This window comes from Monodon monoceros, unplaced genomic scaffold, assembly GCF_005190385.1.
Source record: "Monodon monoceros isolate NGI ecotype Baffin Bay Population unplaced genomic scaffold, NGI_Narwhal_1 Super_Scaffold_6, whole genome shotgun sequence".
Lineage (NCBI taxonomy): Eukaryota > Metazoa > Chordata > Mammalia > Artiodactyla > Monodontidae > Monodon > Monodon monoceros.
The window spans coordinates 31,359,087-31,382,134 of NW_021703783.1; the positions used below are offsets into that span (position 1 = coordinate 31,359,087).

General features: G+C 38.3%; 1 protein-coding gene across 13 annotated transcripts in view; it reads left to right on the forward strand.

Moving 5' to 3' along the window:
• The window catches only part of PPHLN1 (periphilin 1), a 205,834-nt gene that overhangs the window by 102,253 nt on the left and 80,533 nt on the right, over window positions 1-23,048 (forward strand). For 11 of the 13 annotated variants that reach the window (XM_029204898.1, XM_029204906.1, XM_029204902.1 and 8 more), the window contains one exon: window positions 22,156-22,367. In XM_029204898.1, coding sequence (XP_029060731.1) covers window positions 22,156-22,367 — 212 coding nt within the window. The remainder of the gene's footprint in view (window positions 1-22,155; window positions 22,368-23,048) is intronic. The other 2 variants (XM_029204900.1, XM_029204905.1) reach the window with 1 other exon arrangement.

Consider the following 23,048-nt stretch of genomic DNA (forward strand, 5'->3'; position numbering starts at 1 on the left):
GCAGTTTCTGAAGTGATGCTGTGTTCTTTGTATTGCATCCTGTTAGGTTGCACATGTTGTTGATTTGTCTCCTTATTAGTATTGTTGTCTTTTATCACTTGATTAAGATGCGGCCTGTGAAATTTCTTCACTGTGAAGTTAGCCTCCTCAAAGTTAGTGTTTGTGGGGAGATACTTTGAAAGTATGTGATTATGCCATTCTTCATCCCACTTTCACCCCCTAGTTTTAGCATCCATTGATGTTTCTTACCTGAATTAATTATTAATGAGATGCTTTTAAATGGGTGATTCTGTAATTAGGTGCTTCTTTCTATATTTATTATGCAGGCATTCTGTTGTGAGAAGAGCTTTCTCTTCTCTCCACCAGCCCCTTTAAAAAACAAACAAAACTTTGTTCTTTGTGGTATAATCTGTTGCCACTATTATTTTGATGCCCAAATTTGGCCAGTGTGAATCCCTTCAAAGTAACTTCTGTGTTTTCTTTTAAAAATATTTTGTTGTGGTAGAATATATATGACATAAAATATGCCATTGTAACCATTTTCAGTTATACAATTCACTGGCATTAATTACATTTACAGTGTTGTACAACCATCTCCACTATTTCCAAAACTTTTTTTTTTTTTTTTTGCGGTACGCGGGCCTCTCACTGTTGCGGAGCTGCGGACGCGCAGGCTCAACGGCCATGCCTCACGGGCCTAGCCGCTCCGCGGCATGTGGGATCTTCCCGGACTGGGGCACGAACCCATGTCCCCTGCATCAGCAGGCGGACTCTCAACCACTGCGCCACCAGAGAAGCCCTGGATACTGTCCACTTTTGATGTACAAAATTTTTAAATTTGATAAAATCTAATGTATCTATTTTTCCTTTTGTTGCTAATGTTTTTGTGTCATGTAAGAATTTATTGCCAAATTAAGATGACCTGTGTTGTTTTGACTTATCTACCTCATTTTTTGATTATTTCTGCTGAAAGATGTTCATGGTCCTTTTTATACTTTCCCTGTCCTGACCCTAAAATCAGCAATTTCTCTAAGGAACACAGGTTCTCTTTAGTGGAGAGTGGTTTTTTATAACCAAGATCTGGACACTAGGTGCGTGCATGTATGCACGCACACACACACACACACTCACACACACGCACACACCTTTACATCTGTATTTATTTTTATACAGTATTTACATATATGAGTTCATGGCAGTATCTTTTCCATATTTTACCCTGCTTCTTCATCAGTGAGAAACCTGGCTCCCATTTGTTGGTAGAGACAGTCCTCCATGGGTCTCTTGCACTCCTACACATCTGGCCAAGTTACACCAGGAGTGCAAGGCCCTGATCACTTTTTATCCATATTATTTCTCAGAGCTGAGTGTGTAGTGAGCAAGCACTCTTGAAGGATAAGGTAATATCACCCTTTGTGTCAAAGAGCAGTCTTGCTTATTGCTTGGGGTAAAAATAGCGGTTTTTTACTTGGGTTCCCCAAGTTCAGTGTTCCTCAGTTATGAACCAAACCCATGACATGTGCATCCACCTGGGCTCATATCATATCATCCCTGTGGGACTTGGGACCTGGGGAAACTGACACAAATGTGCCAGCGCTTATGTTGTTTGCTATGCTGATGTATTAAGTACTTTGTCTCTGACCCAAGAGTCTTGTGTCTTCTGCGGGCATCCATGAAACAGTAACAGTCTAACTCATTAGCTTGTAAATAGAGTAAAATCTGACCTCAGACCTGAAACCAGCACCCTCAATATATTTGCTTACATTCCTGTACATAGTTAATCCTCTGACCCTGTCGGTCTTTCTTCTCATACTCCCCAGCACCTTCCTTTTGCAGATTGCCATCACTGGCTGCTACTGGGGTGCCTTGCTTTCACACCATCTTCCACAGGTCTGTTACTGGCAGTGGAACGTTCTGTTTTATGTGTTTCATATTGTAGCACATTACGTACTTTATAAATCTAGCATGTGTGTGTGTGTGTGTGTGTGTATTAGTGGTTTATATTCAAATATGTTTTATTAATGGGACTGTGGAATCACTGGAAGCAACTGGATGAAATAACAGCTAACAGAGGAAAAGAGAATGTATCAAGTTTTCTATCATCCTCATGCAACAACCTCCACCCCTGGCTTGTCACTTTCTTCTTTTTTTTAATATCTTTATTGGAGTATAATTGCTTTACAATGTTGTGTTAGTTTCTTCTGTACAACAAGGTCAATCAGCTATATGTATACATATGTCCCCATATCCCCTCCCTCACTTTCTTATTTAATAGAGCCACATACCTGGTAATTTGTCTACATTTCAAGTATATCATTGCCTACTAATCTTGATTCTGTATTTACTCAGTGATTATATTATCTATTTGTTCAAAACACACTTGTAGATGAAATTCAGAATATGTTAGGATTTTTTTCATTTTGTATTCAAGGAACATGTCATGCTTTATTGATTTAGATAGAATGAGGTTATTTTTAACAGTCACTTTTCCCCCTGTACTTATGAGGTCTTATAATAAACCTTAGGATGGAATTTATTTAAAGTACTAAATAATATCTAAAAATATGGAACAAGAGTGTCACCAAGTGGTCAGTATACTTTATTTTTAAATACTGTATTTTTTTCCTGCATTCACATATGGAAAATTTTGATTTAGTTAAGTATTTCATACATATTGATTTTTTTAAAAGAGTAGATTTAATTTTATTATAGCTATTTTATCTTCTTAGGTGATAATCTGTTTGATGGAGAAAAATACTGTATAATATCTTTTTTAAAAAAAATTAATTAATTAATTTATTTATGGCTGTGTTGGGTCTTCGTTTCTGTGTGAGGGCTTTCTCCAGTTGCGGCAAGCGGGGGCCACTCTTAATCGCGGTGCTCCGGCCTCTCACTTTCGCGGCCTCTCCCGTTGCGGAGCACAGGCTCCAAACGCGCAGGCTCAGTAGTTGTGGCTCACGGGCCTAGCTGCTCTGTGGCATGTGGGATCTCCCCAGACCAGGGCTCGAACCCATGTCCCCCGCATTGGCAGGCAGACTCCCAAACACTGCGCCACCAGGGAAGCCCCATCTTTTTCTATTTAGTTCAGGGGTACAAATGTTTATTGAGTGTTTACTGTGTGTAGGCCACTGTGTTTGTATCACTGACTTACAGTCTAGGTAGTGAAATAGATACACAAGTACATAGCATAATATAATATGTGCTGAAGTTTCATCAAGTGCTGAAGACAAATAAGCAGTTATCCTGTACTGAGGTTTTATTAAAAGTTTCTGGTAGGGGTGGATAATTTGAACAGAACCTGAAGGAAAAGTAAGAGTTAATCAGAAAAAGAGTAACAGGGACCATATTCCTGCAAAGGGAAAAGCATGAGCAAAGCTGTGTAAAGCATGATGTGTAGAGCTATTAATAGGTGATTATGTAAGAGCTGGGGAACTGTGGATTAAACTATAACTAAGAAGTCTGGGGCTTCCCTGGTGGCACAGTGGTTGAGAGTCTGCTTGCCGATGCAGGAGACACGGGTTCGTGCCCCGATCCGGGAAGATCCCACATGCTGCGGAGCAGCTGGGCCCGTGAGCCATGGCCGCTGAGCCTGCGCGTCTGGAGCCTGTGCTCTGCAACGGGAGAGGCCACAACAGTGAGAGGCCCGCGTACCGCAAAAAAAAAAAAAAAAAAGAAGTCTGGGTTTTATTCTGTTAACTGCAGGGAACTACTGAAAAATTTTAGCTTGGTAGAAAGGGGGGGGCTACAGTAACACAGTCAGGTTGTAGCTTGTCTTCAGTGTAGGGGACGACTTTTAAAGATGGCACTAGGGCTTCCCTGGTGGCGCAGTGGTTAATAAGGAATCCGCCTGCCAATGCAGGGGACACGGGTTCGAGCCCTGGTCCAGGAAGATCTCACATGCTGCGGAGCAACTGAGCTCGTGCGCCACAACTGCTGAGCCTGTGCTCCAGAGCCCGCAAGCCACAACTCTTGAAGCCCAGGCGCCTAGAGCCCGTGCCCTGCAACAAGAGAAGCCACGCAATGAGAAGCCCACACACCGTAGCGAAGAGTAGCCACTGCTCACCGCAACTAGAGAAAGCCTGCACACAGCAGCAGAGACCCAATGCAGCCAAGAATAAAAAAAAAAAAAAAAAAAGATGGCACTAGAGATAGAATAAGAAACCATGAATATCTTAATTGGAGAAAGGGAGTTAGGGGTGGAGGAAAAGGGTTAAATTTGATAAATGCTTAGGAAGTGAAAAATCAGCAAGATGTGGTTGTTGGATGTGGGAATAAAGAAGAGGGGAATACCTGGAGTCCGGGCGGCGTCCGGCATGGGAGCCGGGGGACCACGATGGTAAAGAAGTGGAAAGGCCGCGTTGTGATCGACTCAGACACGGAAGACAACGACAGCGATGAGAACCTGTATCAGGGGACACAGGTTCGATCCCTGGTCCGGGAAGATCCCACATGGTGGAGCAACTAAGCCCGTGCGCCACAACTACTGAGCCTACGCTCTAGAGCCTGAGGGCCACAACTACTGAAGCCCGCGTGCCACAACTACTAAAGCCCGTGCGCCTAGAGCCCATGCTCCGCAACAAGAGAAGCCACCGCAACGAGAAGCCCGCGCACCGCAACCAAGAGTAGTCGCCGCTCGCTGCAACTAGAGAAAGCCCACGCACAGCAATGAAGACCCAATGCAGCCAAAAATCAATAAATAAAATAAATAAATTTATTTAAAATAAGAAAAAAGAGGGGAATATCTGGATTTTTTGTTTGTTTACTGTGTGTGTAATAATACCATTATCTGAGATTGGCAGTATAGGAGGAATGGTTTCAAGGGAGGAGCTGCATTCAAAATTGAGGTTGTCCAAGGAGAAGGTATAGTTAGACAAGAGCAGTGGACTAAGGTCAGAACCATAGGGAACACTTTTACGGAAGTGGTGGAAAATAAAGCTTTTTAAAACGATATTATGGGTCACCGATGTCTAATGCAACTGAGTATTTCAGTGATATAAAGATTAAAATATCTCTTGGGTTTGGCAGTGCCAGGATGAATGACATGTGAAGGGGCTAGATTCAGCCTGGGTGGATAACTTTTTAAAAAATACTTAACTGGAATGGAAAGTAGGCAGTGTTGTTAGCTGGAGAAGGACACTGGCTAAAGGGAGATCACCTAAAACCATTTTTTAGCTGATCAGTAATTTGAGCATATTTATAGGTTGAAGGGAAAGAGAGGTTGAAGATACAAGACAGAAAAGGGAAAACTGATGAAGCAGGTGAATGAGGACGAGGATGAACACCATTGATAGAAGGGCTAACTTTTTTTTTTTTTTTAGGTAGCTGTGGTGTGGCATCCTGACAGATAGATCTGTTATTTTAACTAACTTTTATTGGAGTATAGTTGATTTACAATGTTGTGTTAACTTCTGCTGTACAGCAAAGAGAATCAGTTATACATATATCCACTCTTTTAGGTTCTTTTCCATTATAGGTCATTACAGAGTTTGAGTGGAGTTCCCTGTGCTATACAGTAGGTTCTTACTAGTTATCTGTTTTATATATAGTAGTGTGTATATGTTAATCCCAATCTTCCAATTTAAGAAGGTCTAACTTTTAATGGTGGGGAGGAGAGAGTTATATACCAAGAAAGGAAGGACAAAATTAGGGGTGGGCAGGTGAAGGCAAATTGGGGGAGACGGGTGTGGGCTAGCAGCTGAGGTAGTTCATGCCTAAAGATTGCTGTATTTTTCAGTATGTAAGGTAACTCATTGAGAGTGAAAAGTTTGGTGCTAGGTTAAAGGACTTGGGGAGAATTATCAACATATAGAATACTTGCTGGCATGAATGGGAGATTGGGCTCACTAATGATAAATAAAAATATTACTAGTGGAGTTGAAGGCACAGTGGAAGTCAGAGACCATGTATCCAAAGGGGGACCAATCTGTAGGCTTGTGTAATTTCTCTAGGATATGGCAACCCAACTGTATCAGTGAAAAAAATCACAGATTTTGGAATTAACTCAGGCTTTGGGTTGCCTTAGACGATGTATCAGAATTGCCAGGAGGGAAAGTTAGTGGTTTTCATAAAGTATTTCAAACACTAATTTAGGCTGGAAGCACAATAAGAATGGGGTTCATGGATTGCTAGGAAATATAGGAGACTTAAGGTATCCATGAGGTGTAGGTGGAGTTATTGTAGGAGTGAGAAAACTGAAGGATAAGACATTGTGATAAGAATGCAGTATTGGATTCTGATGAAGAGCACCTCTGGGTAATAAGGGACAAGGTTTTGGATTTCAGGGAGTGCCTAAGTATTGTGAAGGGGTAGGAGGTGGTCAAGGAATTGCTACCGTGCTCCACAGATGATCCACATGAATTCTGAAAGTCACTCATGATGTGGATAGGATATGTTACAGTGCAGACTGTGTCATTGAGTTAAGGCTTTAGGAAATGTGGGAAAATTCCCAGAAGGCTGGTAATATAGGCAATGTGGGGTTACAGTGGGAAGCCGTTACTTTAAATGAGTTGTCAGGCCCTTTCTCCCTTTTCTTAGAAGATGGAGGATTTAGAACATAATCCTGTGCCCCATATACCTCAGGAGCTTGAGGTAAAGTCATCAATGTGCACTTATTACTCAGGAGTTTGAGGGGAGATAGTATTTGTGTTCTATTGCCAGGTTTCAGTTAAAGGAAGTTGGAGGGATTGGTTTATGAAGAAGCTGATATGAAAACATTACAAGATTGACTCAGATTACTATATTTTTGTTATGTGAGTGAAACAAATACAGTTATTAAGCATAAAGTACTTGTAATACTTACAGGTGAGTAGTTAACATATTTGTTTATCTGTGGTAATAATGCCCCTGTCTATCAATGGCAGTAACTCATGTGCCTACGGTGGCCAGTTAGGGAATGTAAACGAATGCCAAGGGTCAGATTGGAGCAGCTGCTACCTGGTACCAGCTGATCTTTGCTGTTTAATAACATAAGGCCACTGTGGCCTGCTTCAAAAGAAGTCAGAAATCCAGATTTTTAAAAAATGTTAGATCTCTTGATTTTTCAGTGTTCACAGCTAATTAAAACAAGGGTTTGTGATCTCTGGAGTAGGGCAATAATCTGGGACTCCAAAATGAAGAGCATGTAAAAGCAGCTGTCTCATAATGGCGTTTCTCAATCCTGGCTGTACTCTGAATTAGGTGTAAAGCTTTTTTTAAAAAAAAAAATACTCCATAATTCCTGGTCCTCACACTTGGTGATCTGATGTAATTGGTCTTGGGTGGAACCTGTGCATCAGTATTTTTAAAAAGCTCATCAGATGTTCTAATGTGAAGCTAGACTTGAGAACCGTTGATCTAATAGGTAGTGTGGCTCGACAACAGTCTAGAAACTGCGGGATCATGTTAACAGTGACTTCTTGGCACCTTCTCTCATTTGTGCTAACTTCATCTTGAATCTTTTATTTTTGACAGCAGTTATTCCCTTTGCTTATGTTTCTAAAACTTGTGTTCATAAGAATTGCTTAGGAGCTCATTAAAAATGAAGATTACCAGTCTTCATCTCAAGAGGTTCTGATTCAGTAAATGGAGCCTTAGAATCTGAATCATCTGTATTTTTCACAGGCCCCCTGGATGATTGTGATGCAGAGGGTCTGAGGACTGAAGTTTGAGAATCTCTGACCTGTACTGTCTGTTGCCGATGGCAGACAAATCTGTATCTCTGGCCTTGGCTTGTTTTCTGAGCTCAACATTTCCACATCCAACTGCCTATTAGACACATTTTCACTTGGGAATCCCAGACTTTTCATTGAAAACTTTTAATTTCATCATTCTTGAAAAGACTTCAACCTCTTCTTCACACATCTTAGGCATGTAGGTAGACTACTTTTCCCAGCCTTCCTTCCAGCTAGGTGTGGCCATGTAACTATTTATCTCCAGAATAATGTGAGTAGGAGTTCTGTTTCTACACATATTCTTCCACACGCATTTACCTTTTCCCATGTTGCAGGGTGGACCCTGTAATGCAATGGCAGCAGGCATGTGACCTTGGAAGCCACATGTTGAAATAGCAGAGTGGTCAGCCAGGGTTCTTAGATGATGCTTGGAGCAGAGTCTCTCACCTTGGAAGGCCTGCCCCAGACTGTTTCTTGGTGGTTAGATAGACTTCTTTTGTGTAATGACTCAACGTTACATTTTTTGGTATTTTTGTTACAGCAAGTTAGGAACGTTTTTCCTTAATAACGCTAGGCACTGTTTTAGGTGTCAGTGATCAAATTGTGAATAACACAGAAAAGATCTATATTCTAGCTGGGAGATCTCAGCCCATATCTCATTCCCAGATTACTTTTAACTGTAAAGAAGTGGTTTTGTGGAAAGAACTCTGCACTGGGTCCCCAAACTTCTCATCTCAGCTCTGGTATAAGACAGTTACTTGATTTTGGGGTAGTATAGAATAAAAAGTAATGTGGGAAATCCCTTAGCTTAAGTAACAGTACCCCTCGTTCTCTTGTTCCACATTTAAAAACAGATATTTGAGGTCTGCACTTAACTTATTCTTAACCCTGCTCTACTAGTTACCAAGCTGCTTTCTCTAAATGATTCCTGAAAATTTAATTCCTTTTTGAAGTTCTTGTTGACAAGAAATGAAGTAGCCAGTATTTTGTGTGAAGTATTTCTGAGTGTTGAATGTGGGAAGGAAAGAAAGATGAGGTCCTGAATAAGAAGTAAAATGCTTTCTTTCTCCCCCTTGTTCCCTCCCATTGTATCTTTGCCTGATTTTTACTCTTAACCAGTAAACATACATTTGCTGAAACTGAGAGGTTGATCACAATTTGTCCAGCTTGGTGTGAGGGGTGGAATTAGTTTGGGGGTGTATATTAACAGGTGAGAATCCTGAACTTTTTAAGTCTGCTTTTGAAACCAGCATTCAAGGTAATTATAGTGTCGATTGTCCCAGGTTCACATTTTGAGAAACAGTGCCTTATAGCATGTTAGTTCTTCCCATCTTCCATTCTCTAGGTGACTTTGCCCCCTATATATATATGTCCAGCATTATGGCTGAAATGTTTGTGACACAGCCAAAGATGCTGTCCTAGCTCTCAAGTTATATACTTTTTTGATAATAAAAATGATCAGTTCTGTTAAATATATGTTTTTTTTGGGAAGGCCTCATAGTAAGCATTCTAGTTGTACTTATATTTCTTCTCTTTTTTGATTGGATTCGTTATATATGTTGATATCCTCGTTTTCAACATAGCTAGAAACTTTAGAGTTTGAAGGCTTTTGATGTAAATTTTCTTTGTGCAGTAAATGGAACTTCGTCTTACTTGCAGTGCAGAGTTACACCCTGTGAATTATGGAATGACAATTAAAATGTGCTCAAGTTCCCAGTATCATGTTGCTGTGTTTAGCACGCTTCAGGGGCATCTTTAAACAAAATTCTTTCTTAAAATGAGGATGATACTTGCGCAAAGAAAATTATACTAGTTGATATTAATTGAATTTTATAGCTAATCATGAGTGTTGGGACAAGGGTTTGTACTTTAAAAGAAAAAAGTATGAATAAAGCTGTGATACTTATTCAATCGATTCTTTTAACTTTTTTTGGACAAACTAATGATAAACTATAGAGATTTTATGTTTTGCATTTTAAGTACTAAATGACAGTTGTATATGTGGGTTTGTTTTAATTTGTACCATTCTTCAGGAGACAGTTCTGTATTTAAGAAAGTTTAACTTAAATTTATTTTACTTACATGATTTTAAATACTTAGATTTTCTTGTTAAAATGGGATTTTTACATCTGAAATAATTTTAAGGAATCTTAATTAGTGATCAAGAAGACAGAAATCTCTAAGTATTTCAAATAGAGGGTTAGTCATTAGCAGTTCAGGGTCAACCTAAGGGAAAATAGGTCATATGAAGCCAGGCTAGTCTACTTCCAGTTCACCCTGCTCATTGTGTAACCCTTAGGAAGATCTTTATATCCTAATTCTGTGAAGCCATCAGAATTATTTCTCAGCTTTTCATCCTCTCAACTACTGCTTCTGAAATTGGCAGATATATAAAAGCAAAAGCAGCCCAAAAAAGACAGGCTCAGCAATCTGGGCTTCCTACTTCTCTTGTACTTTGGATCCATAGTTCTTTACTATGTTTTTAGCTCTCTGATGGCTCTGAGCAGATTATTAAAAAACAAATCTTTTGTCCAGTTTCTCTAGATTTTTTTCAGCAAAGTTAGAATTATTTAGTTCCCCATTTTTGGATGTAGAAGTATTTCTTAAATGTAGTAGTGGTATTTTATTGAAGTAGCAAAAATCGAGGTGAGCCTTGAAGTAATGGTATCTTTAGGTCAAACTCTATGAAACAAATATTTAAAAAATGATATGTCAAAGATTTTATTAGTAGAAAATACCTATTAAATATATGGTACAGAGTAAAACCATGAGTGAGTTTACAGAAATACAAGCTGTTAAAGCAAGGGCAATGGAAGACTTAACATTTTTCTGTTAATACTTATTTTGTGGGCTTCCCTGGTGGCGCAGTGGTTGAGAGTCCGCCTGCCGATGCAGGGAACACGGGTTTGTGCCCCGGTCCGGGAAGATCCCACATGCCGTGGAGCGGCTGGGCCCGTGAGCCATGGCCGCTGAGCCTGCGCGTCCGCAGCTCCACAACAGGAGAGGCCACAACAGTGAGAGGCCCGCGTACCGCAAAAAAAAAAAAAAAAAAAATTATTTTGTGTTTGCTTATTCATTAGTCATTTGATAACATTTAGCTGCATACATACAGTAGCAGGCACCAAAGATTTAAGAAAAACTATGGGAGACAAAAAAAAACTTTAAATTTTATGTTTTGTTATAAAGGATTATTTTTTAAAATGTTTTATCTGTAAAAGATTGTCTTCGAATCTGTGCACTATTCTGCAGGTCAGGTGAAGAGAATCATATTTGGAAATAATGTTGAAGGTTAAGAATTGCTTTGTTAAGGTATAGCATTTTTCTGAATAATGGAAAAATAAATAGCAACAAAATATAAGTTGGATTATTTCTTGGTCAAGACATATTATAAGGTTTGCCTTTGCAGAGAGAATATCCTGAGGTGGAGGAAGCTAATCATGTTTTACTGATTTCTTGGTGATCCTCTGAGATTACCTGACACCACATTGGTAGTTGAAGTTGACAAGGCTGCCTTCTCTTGGGTTTGGCGAGTAATGCTATGCTGTTCGGGTGTTTGAAATAAATCTTTAAAATATAATAATGATTTTTAGATAGTAGTTGGTCTTACAATTTGTTTTCCCTTAAAATAAATATTAAAAATGAAAATTCTTTTCTCGAAGATGAAAGTTCTGTTTGCTTTCTTATTTTTTATTTTTATTTTTGGCAGTTCGCGGGCCTCTCACTGTTGTGGCCTCCCCCGTTGCGGAGCACAGGCTCCGGACACGCAGGCTTAGCGGCCATGGCTCACGGACCTAGCTGCTCCGCTGCATGTGGGATCTTCCTGGACTGGGGCATGAACCTGTGTCCCCTGCATTGGCTGGCGGACTCTCAACCACTGCGCCACCAGGGAAGCCCCTTTTTGCTTTCTTTAAAAAATCCCTTCACATCATTTTAAGTGATAAGGAGCTAAATTTTTATATATCACATTTTTAGAGGAAAATAAACACCTTTCTTTTTTTTTTTGCTGCGTTGGGTCTTCGTTGCTGCGTACAGGCTTTCTCTAGTTGCGGCGATCGGGGGCTACTCTTCGTTGCAGTGCTTGGGCTTCTCATAGCAGTGGCTTCTCTTGTGGAGCACCGGCCCTAGAGTGCATGGGCTTCAGTAGTTGTGGCTTGCGGGCACTAGAGTGCAGGCTCAGTAGTTGTGGTGCACGGGCTTGTTGGCTCTGCGGCATGTGGGATCTTCCCGGACCAGGGATCGAACCTGTGTCCCCTGCATTGGCAGATGGATTCTTAACCACTGCGCCACCAGGGAAGTCCCAATAGCTTTCTTTTTCATAGACACTTATTAGAGCATAAAACATACATAAAGTACACAAATCAAGGTGTATAGCTCAGTGTTAACCGAAAGTGTAACCACATCCAGGTTAAGAAATAGAACATTACTTGCATCCCAGAAGCTTCTTCATGCTCCTATTCATAACTCCTATAGGGTTATTTTCTTCTTCCTCTCCAAAGGTGATCATTATTCTGACATAAAGCCATCTTAATAGTCAATGAGAATAATTACAGCCGTTGTGACTTGCAAAACTTTTTGTCAATACATTACACTCTTTCAATAGAAATGTATAGGGAAGTAAAATAAATGGTAAAACTAATATTCATTTAATACACTGTAATTTATAACATTAGAAACATTGAGAGTTTGAGTTTTATTTCTTTGTAAAAAAACTTATCAAGAGTAGTTTGAACAGTGTTTGTCTTCTTCTTGAAGCAAGCATCTTTTTTATGCCTTGGTGAATGGTCATACGTACTCCATTCTGAGTTTGGATCAGTTTCCGACATTTTATCCTTTGCATTTTCATTGTTGTGAAATTTCTCTAAGAGTTCCTTTAATGTGAATTTTTTTGTTAGCCTCACTTCCTCTGGGACATCTTCATCCTTTCTGTCACAGTCCCTTTTGTTGTTTGCCTTCAATAAGCTTGCCTTCACCAATTTCCTGAGGCTGTATATCTTGAAGGCAATATTGTCAGCATTCCTATGGCCACATGTTTCTTCGGTTAACTCCATTTATGTTCAACTTGAATTCCACTCCTACCATTGTCACTTCTTTGTTTCTTGGCTGCACTTTTGTCTTTGTTGACTAATTCTCTTTCAATTATCCATTTTTATAAAATATCACGTGGGTTTATCACTGGGAACAAGAAGGCAACAAAACTACATGCTTTGTTGTCTGTGTATGAACTGAGTAACAGATGCACCGTGATTAATCCAAAAGCCTTTGAAAAATGCAGTGCGATTCGTCACTGATGATGTGCATTTGCTAGTCCTGTGGAGATTTGTGGACTGAGAGCTAGCAGCTTTGCACCCATTTATATTCCCATCCGCAACACATGTGAATTTCAGTTGTTTCACATCCTTGTCAACACTTAGTATTTTCAGTGGTTTTTTTAAAATTTGAGTTAATAAGTATGAATACTTATTATGAATTATGTAGGCATTATTCCTCTTAATCCATCATTCCCATTTTATAGATGACGAAACAGGCACAGAGAAGTTAAGTAACTGTCACACCTCTCCCATGGTAACCAAATGATGAAGCCAGGATTTGAACCCTGGCAGACTTGTTCCAGAGTCTGTGCTCTTAACTATTGGACTGTATATAAATTAAAGATTGAAAATAGAGTAGAAAATACTTTACTTGAAAATGTAACATATAATTTGAATGTTTAGAAGAGTTGAAGGAATTTTAATACTTGAAGTTAGGTATGTTATAAAGTAACATTTTAGAATTGTTAAGTGGTTCCAAGAAAGCTTTAGAATGTTTCTTCTTATTTCTTAAACTGATAGATTAAATTTGAGTGAGTGTGTGTGTGTGTGTGTGTGTGTGTGCCCGTGTGGGTGCATGCACGTGTGTCTGTCTCAGGATTTCTGAACTTTGACACTATTGGCATTTTGAGCTGGGCAGTTTTTTATTGAGGGGGGTCTGTCCTGTTTATTGTAGGTTGTTTAGCAGCACCCCTGACCTTTACCCACTAGATGCTAGTAGTATCCCCCTGTTGTGACAGTAAAAAATGTCATGTCTTCAGATATTGCCACATGTCCTGCTTGGAGCAAAATCACTGTCACTTGAGAACCATCAATATACTAAGGAGCCTCACTTAATAGAATCCTTTTTTATCCTTGCATATATTTTGACTGTTTTTCATATACATAATTTGGATAAGTAGGGTTTTTTTGCATTTAGAGTATCAGATTCTCAGAGCAGTAATAATAGTTGTACTCCTCACTTGAGTACGTTAAGCATCAGGAAACTGTTTCTAGAGGTTGCTTTTCCTCTTTGAAGTATAATTACAGCTACTTAATTACTGTGGAGAATATTAGCTATCCAGATTTCTTTTTGGATTGGAAGGTTGGTGTTGGAGGGAGGTGGCTTTGAGTAATGGCAGATCAATTTTTAAAATCTAAAATAGGGAACTTAGAATATTGACATCACAAAATATTTAGTTACATAAGTTTTTCATAATAGTCAAACTGATTTACTAAATAATTGTGAAATATTTGGTCTTCTACTTGATAAATAGGAACTATCAATCAATGAAATGAAAGAAAAAAAAAGCTTAACAACTAATTTCTAATTAAATAAAAATAAAAAATTAAAACTTACATTATGAAGTACTACAGTCACATTATAGAAATCATCTGAAAAGAAAGGAAAAAATTCCTTGATTTTACTAGGAATAAGTTTACAGAAGAAAGCACTGTTGACTTTCTGTTGAATTACATGCTTTAAAAACTCATTGCACTCTCACATTACATTTTATGCCAAAGAAATAGGAGTAAGTGAAAGGGTTTTGTTTAGGTATAAGGTAAAAGATACAAGGTTGCTCAATTTGTCTTTGCCATATTATCTTAATTTAAAGAAAAAAAGAGCAAAACAGCTAAGCCCTTGTAGTATATCCATTTTTACCTAAGTCTGGCATGAATTATAGTGGAAGACAAAAATTTAAGAAAATTAAGACTCAGTTGTGTCATAAAACTAATATGACGTGCACCAGTGATATATATTAAGACACCCATCTTATTTATGGATTACTGGATTGTTTTGATAACCGTGACTTTTTTCTCAAAGAAACTCTTCTGGTTGACACTTGAAACCAAGTGCAAACTAAATTAAGCAGGTGTTACGCCAAGAAAAAGAAGGAATTCAAAGTATTGTGTAGCATTTTGTAACTTTAGATTGAGCCTAGAAAAAGTGAGATTTGTACAGAATATAAATAGAGGAAGAGAGAAAGGAAACTTGTTATTTAAAGATAAGAAAGGCATTCTGACAGTCAGTGTGGACCTTGAAGTCTAACTCTGTTTTATGGACTAGAGTAGTATTTTTAGGACCAGTAAATCCCTAGCAATTTCCAGCCCAACCCAAATTGTGTATTATGATGAGGCTTATATATCCCACCCTAGTTTTCACTATTGGATGGGATCATTTGCCTATTTGATAGGAAAAAATTAAAATAACTTGAGTTATATTAAATATTTAGTGAGATGATACATTTGTCTTTCATTGATTTATCTTCATATCCTTCATCTACTTTTTATTGGTGTTTTCATCTTGTTCAAAGGTTTGTCAACATTCATTAAATTATTAAAGACTAACATTTAAGATTGCCATCAGATGTTGGAATTTTCCCTCTTAATTGGAAATTTGCTTTAAATCTAATTACATTTTCAACTTTAGGCTCTTTTTTTGTATGTAGTTTAAACTTGGTATTTTGATACACAGTGGTTTCTTCCTGTAGACTTATAATTATTTAGTATCTTTTAAATATATAGATATATATATATAGAGAGAGAGACAGACAGACAGACAGACAGACAGACAGACAGACAGGTCTTTTTCTCCTATCCCTTCCTTCCAAACATTTAGCTTTTTAGTCAGCCTGAATTTGTCATGGTATGTGTTAAAGGAAAGAGAATCTATCACCCTCTTCCCCACATTGTCTCAAAGTTAGGTAAAATATTTTATAACTTGAGGATCCATGTGTTTGGGGGAAGGTTAAAAATAAGATAATGGATAATGAAAAGACTAAAGCTTAAAACTATAGTCATAGATACCATATTCATCGCAAAGTTGCTGTGCTTAAAGGAGTTAGGAAGTAAATTAAGATCAAAGGCCATACATGAGCAGATGAACTAATTTTTGGGTCTGTGTCTTCCTGCAGAGAATGCTCTGAGAAGTGTCACTGTAAATAAAGGTGTTTAATTTTATTAAACTCAGCGTTTCCCACAGTTGTGGCTTAGTATTTTGTGGAACATATTTTGAGAAAGGCTTTTTTATATTATAAGTAAATAAATATTAAATTTTTATATTTACAATTACATTATAAACATATAAAGTCAGGTCTCTGGTAGAAAATATGAATCAGCCAAAACATATTTCTATCATTATGTAATGAATTTGCTCTCCAAAATACAATTAAACTTCTAAAGCATAAAAATCTTGAGATATTTGCAAGGGGTAGGGTGAAAAAAATCCCCATACTTTTCTTTGTGTTCTGTGAGAAAAAGGAAGCTATAGGTAAACTTTTTATTCTTTAATAAATTGTGTTTGGAAACCTTCAGGAAGTACATACTTGACATTGGGATCAGCAAATTATAACTCATGGGCCAAATCTGACAAGCTGTCTATTTTTGTAAATAAAGTTTTATTGGAACACAGCCACACACATTGGTTTACATATCATCTGTGGCTGCTGTTGTGTTAGAGTAGAGTGTTGAGGAGTTGTGATGGAGACCATATAGCCCACAAAACCTAAAATATTTGTAGTTGGACCTTTAAGCAAATGTTTGTTGACCCCTAGTCTAGCGAATGGCTATTCTGCCTACTTTTCACTTTATATGTGTTTCATCTGTGTACAGAACTCCATAACTGCCATTCTTTACATTGAATTATCCACAGTTCATCTTCTGTAAAGCAAATTGCTTAGGAAGTCAAGTGGAAGTCTTGTTCTGGAGGTTTTATTATTTTGAGTAGGTTTTAAACTCTTACAAACATGTAAGATTTCATAGTTTTTCTGAATGACAAAGCTATCAAGCGGTTGTATTGGCACGCTTAGCTAATTTCTTGAATAAGCCTTTATACTGATTTGATGGAAATCATAGTGGGGTAATACTGTCAATAGAATTAGCTAACATCTATTGAGTGCTGTGTACCAGGCCCTGTTCTAAGTGCTTTACATATAATATCTCATTTACTCCTTGCAGCTGTAAGTAGGTACTGTTATTATCCCCACCTTGTAGATGATGAAATTAAGGCATAAGGAGGTTAAGTAACTTGTTCAAGGTCATGGAGTCAGTAGTTACTTTGGGAGGGGCTTTTAGTACTTAGGAGGCTAGTTCACAGAGGGCCTTAAAAGTCTCTTTCCTTCCTCTACTACTTATGCTTCTGTTAAGTCCTATACATAGGGCTAGTATTATATTTGAAATGTAGGTGCTGTATAATTCTGTAAACGCCAAGAAAACTCTCTGACTCATCATTGTGTCCTTGGCACCAACATATGATGCCTTCACAGAGCAGTTAGAGTGATCATTGTAAATGTACATCAGATCTCTCTACTGCCTCATTCTTTGTTGGGTTCCATCCCCTCTGTTATATCTCTGCTCAGATATTACCTTCTCAGAGATGTTCTTCCTGATCATCCCATCAAAAATAACCTCCCTCACATCTACCTTTCTTTAAACTGTCTGTCAATCTGAAATGTTGTATTTATATGTCTTCTCCATTGCCCAATGAGGGCAAAGACTTGGTCTTTTAGTATCAAAGTAGAGTGGATATATTTTCTCTTGTTCTTTCCATCCATTTTCTGCAACAGGAGCCTAACTTCCAAGCGTTGAAACCACTTACCTCCCAACTCACTTGCCTCCTAATTCCTTGATTCTTGAGATGAGTTCTGGGCATACTTCTTGCTCCTTATTACCTCCTCCAAGCCACAGTTCCAGTGTCGTCTCTGAACTTCTCCATTTGTACCACCTGTCCTCATCTTTGTACTCTTTGATGAATTTCCAGGACCCCATTTCTTGTTCCTGGATTATTATAGTTTCTGGCATATAGTCTTCTCCTCCATCCCTCCCTGTCCTGATTTGATGATGCTTTTAATTAACACCAGTTCTTTCTTGTGTTTTCAACTCTTTAGCTCTCCACTGGCATGGTCAAACCCTACAATCAGCATCCCTGGAAAATGTTCTGCCTCTATCATTAGCCCTGAGTTTCTGTTTTTGTCTTAAAGATACCATATTTATATGTACACAGCTCTTAGACGTTAGTCTAGTTCAGTCCTTCTCAAAGTTTCCTGTGCATCAGAATCACCTGGAGAGCCTTGTTAAAGCCTGGAATCCTTGGTCTCACTCCCAGAGATTCTGATTCAGTAGGTGTGGTTTGATGCCCTGAATTTGAATTTCTGTCACCTTCCCAAGGTAATGCTGATGAAGGTCTGGGGACCTGCATTTTGAGGAACACTGCTCAAATGAATACATTCCCCCAAAGGACAGATACTTTCCACTCTGCCTTAAGTGTCTGTTCATGTCCTTACTTTCTTTACCTTCTATTAATGACATCTAGAATTATGTTACTGAGGTAAAGGACTTCTGAAGAGAGATTTCTCATATTTTTTCTTCTTGAAATGAAAATTTTCCTCTTTATCCTTTTTGTGTTCTTCTCTTCTTGCCTTCAGTGCTATTCTCTTCTACTTAAGTTCCTTTGTCCCATTTCTTCCTGGTGATTTTTGGCTCCTTTTTCAGTTACCATTTTTGTGTCTTGGTTTATCAGGTTCTCCATCTATAGGAAATTAGCCTTTTCCCCCCAACTTCCAAATATGACCAAGTAAGCCCCTTTCCTCAGAGTATTGTCCCAATTCTCTTCCTTCTTCCCTCTGCCAAACTTTTTTTTTAGAAGAAAAGTAATAGTTTAACTCCGTTAGTAGATAGGTCGTAATTTCTTATAGTCTGATTTGGTTTCCAAAGTTTTACTGGACAGCCCACTCACTGGTCATGTGACTCTTAGGTTTTAAATATGAAGATCTGTTCCAGCCTCTGCAGTATTTGATATTAACTACATTTTCCCTTTTCAAAAATTTCTTCCTTTGTTTTTTAGTTACTGCTTTTTTAAGTTTTCACTGTTCTGACTGCTTCTCTTCTTGTTTGCATAATATCCTTTAATCCTTCTCTACTTTTTCTTGAAGGTTGGAATGCTTTTCCCACCATCTAAATATGTGCTGTTCATATGGGAGCCACTAGCTGAATGTGCCTGTTGAGCACTTAAAATGTGGCCAGTTCAGACTGAGATATTGTGTAAGTGTAAAATACACACTGGATTTTCAAGCTGTAAGATGAAAGGGAGAATATAAACTATCTCACTAAATTTTTTAATATTGATTACATGTTGCTAATATTTTAGATATATTGGGTTAAGTAAAATATTGCTAAAATTAATTTCACCTGTTTCTCTTTACTTTTGAAATATGACTACATCATCTGTGCCTTGATTATATTTCTCTTAGACAATATTGATCTAAATTTCACCTTTGCTTAAAGACTCCTTGGTCAGTTTTTCATCTATTAATATGTATATATGTCTCTTCTAAATTACAGTACCAGCTTTTTGGAACATTTACTCCCCATCCCCCCAATTAGATATTAAGCTTCTTCAGAGCCAGAGTAATTCCTCATAGTGCCTTTCATATATTGGGACATAGATATATAGATATGAAAAAATATGTATACATACACACATGAATAAATGACTTGGCTAATATTACCACTTTATCAAAGTAGTACCATATACTTATGGTAGATGATGCCTATGGTGATGTTTTTGTTTAATCTGATGGTCAGTAGGAGATGTTGATGTGAAGGAGAGGAGAGACGTTGCTCTGCTCTGAGATGTTGAAATCTGACATGCACTTCCCCCATGTGTATCTAGCCACCCCAAGCCACTCTGATAGCTCTGAACTGTGCTGTTGTGATTTTACTGCCATCTGGTGTCAGAATTAGGAAACTGTAGTTCAGTATTTCATCCTTCCATTCCCTCCAGAGAAAATAGGCAGTCTTTCCTCTGAATGTGGGCCTGTTCTTCTCCATTTCCTGAGTAAGTTATCAGGAAGAGCTCATTTACTTTCGCTGTATGAAACCTTTATTCTCCTTCTTGGAGCACTCTTTCATTGCCTTCCCTGATAACTTACTTACCTGTACCTCATGTTTCTGTGGCCACTCTATTCTCAGCCCATTTCCTTCTCAGTGTGGCAGTTTTCTAACCCTAGATTCTGGGCCTTCTGCACTTTTTATCCTTTGTTTTCATCTATACCCAAGGCTTTTAAATACTTCCTGTTTACAGACAAGTTTATAGTTATAGCCAAAAATCTCTTCTGATATTATCACCAGTATCTGTTGTTGCCTACCAAGATATTACATGAGCATCTCAAATATAGCACTGTCAAGTCTAAATGTGGATCTCCCACCCTGTCCCTATTTCTCAGATCTATTTTTCTTATTTTAGTAATCCATCGTGGCCAGAATTCTGGGTATCATCTTGTCATCCACCATCTCTCACACTCATTAGTCAAACATTTACCTTGTCTCGTTGAGTCTACAAAACTGCACTCTTGTGCATGTTGAATTTGTGACCCTTCCACTGCTCCCGCCTTATCTAAGTCACCACTGTCTCTTGCTTGGACTAAGTAGACTCCTGGTCTCCCTGCACACACCATTGGCTACATGTTTTATCTGTATGTTTAATATCAGCCTCTCCCACTAGCCTGAGAGTTCCGTAACGGCAGGGACTGCATGCATGTGGTTCACCATTGGGTCCCCAGTGCCTGGTACAGTTCCTAAAATCTGTGTAATACATATATAGCTACTTACTTCAGCTCTCAGTGATATTCATATGATTCCTATAGCTTTAGTGATTGAACTTGAATATATTGGAATTTCTTTAATGCTTTATTTCAGTATTAGTATTTTGTCTGAGTTTATTTATCATAAATGAGTTTTAACTGTTTTCTACTTTTGCATAGAGAAAATTATATCTGGAAAGAGGATATAGTTTGGGTATTAATCAGTTAATGACAATAACCTACTTATATATTGTGGACTACCAGTCAATATGCTGAAATTATTTTCTGAGCAGTTGAAATTTCATACAATTGGCTCATCTTTTTACCATTCTTCTGTCTGAAGATAATGGTCTCTAATTTTAATATGGAGGTACATTTGCTAAATCTTCAATTAAAACCTGTTTGACTCCAAGTGTTCTTTTAAATAGAGGCTTGTGTCTTTTTTAAAAAAATTAATTAATTTATCTGTTTATTTTTGGCTGTGTTGAGTCTTCATTGCTGCGCGGGCTTTCTCTAGTTGTGGTGAGCGGGGGCTGCTTTTCGTTGCGGTGAGTGGGCTTCTCATTGCGGTGGCTTCTCTCATTGTGGAGCACAGGCTCTAGGCACACGGGCTTCAGTAGTTGTGGCACGCGGGCTCAGTAGTTGCGGCTCACGGGCCCTAGAGCGCAGGCTCAGTAGTTGTGGCGCATGGGCTTAGTTGCTCCATGACATGTGGGATCTTCCCGGACCAGGGCTTGAACCTGTGTCCCCTGCATTGGTAGGTGGATTCTTAACCACTGCGCCACCAGGGAAGTCCGAGGCTTGTGTCTTCATAGTTGTATTTAATAATTTTAATTTGCTTTACTGTTATAAAGATAGTTTTGCTTTATAAGTGTTTATTATTTGGGCTTTCTGCTTTGAGTTGATGATATTGCTTAATAAGGAAATTTAATTTATAAAAGTAAAGATGATATAAAAAGTTGGTATTTAGAGATTGGCAACAATCTGTTGTAAATTCAGAGAGCAAGGATTTTGTAGGTATATACCAGGGTTTCTCAACCTTGGCATTGTTAACACTTTGGGTTGCATAGGATTTTACTGTGTATATGTGTGGGTGTTGTCCTGGGCATTGTAGCATTTTAGGAGCATCCTGCCCCTAACCACTAGGGGCATTCCCTCCTCTCCAGTTGTAACAACAAAAGTGTCTGTAGATGTTGCCAAATTATCACGGGGGGCAGCAGGGAATCACACTAGTTGAAAACCAGTGGTACTTAGAAGAGGGTAGTAGACCATGAACTGTCTCATTGGGGAAATCTTTGGCATTCTCTAGGTGTCTTTGAGAGTATGGTAGCTGTGTGGTATGTTGTTGGTAGCAAGCAGAAGTAGAGACTATATGACTTTCTCACATTAAAAAATTTTTGTGCTTGCTTAAAGTAAAGTAACTTTTGCACTTAACCACCTTGTTCTACCCCAAACTGAAAAAATGACATAATTCACTGATAAAGTTTCATTTTGTTGACTGATTTCAGAAGTTAGGTGGTGGTAGAAAAAGGGGACATAAATTACAACACAAACAATGGTTTGTAACCAGAGCTTTTGCCATTTGTGCTTGTATATATAAAGTATAGGATATAATTAACTTATTTTATTTTTTCTTCAAAGGGGCATGAGAGATGGCTTTAGAAGAAAAAGTTTCTACTCTTCCCATTATGTGAGAGACCGGTCTCCTCATAAAAGAGACACTTCTTTTTTCAGAGAATCACCTGCAGGCCGAAAGGATTCTCCACACAGCAGATCTGGCTCCAGTGTCAGCAGTAGAAGTTACTCCCCAGAAAAAAGCAAAACTTACCCTTTCCATCAGTCTCAACATAGAAGTATGTATTTTTAAGAGTTCTCTTTTTTTTTTTTTTTGCAACCTCCACTGATAAGAATGTATTGAGTCAGATTGCCTTATATGTGTTATATTATTTTTAACTCTTTATTTGAAAATTTTCAAACTTACAGAAAAGTTGAAAGAATAGTATAATGAATGTCATGCACACACGCACACACACATGCACATTTTGAAACCATTTCAAATTGCAGTCTGTATGACATTTCACTTCTAGTTCTTCAGCGTGGAAGAGGTTGTAATCATGTTGGAAAGTCACACACCTCCTGTATTTTCTGCTAATTCCTGAGCTGATCCAGCCTCTTTAATCTTCTGTCACTAGGGGAAATCTATTTATATTTTTCATGAAAAATATTAATGGATCCCCCTAAATATAAGGTATAGCCTTATAGAATTTAGAGCTAAAACCTACCTTAGGTTCATTCTTTCCCAACCTCCAATTTTTTTTTTTTTTTTTAAGTTTGGAGTGCCTGGCCATGCATGGCATTCAGTGCATGTCGTCCTGGCCCAGTTGTTCAGTATGTGTTGGAATAAATAAATGAAGCAACTTTTCTAGGTAACGCTTTCCTGTGTTGTCATTCTAGACTCTACTACCTGCAGTTGAGCTCATTCACAAAACACTTCCTCATGCCTTCTGTATCCAGGGCACTGTGTTAGAACGATG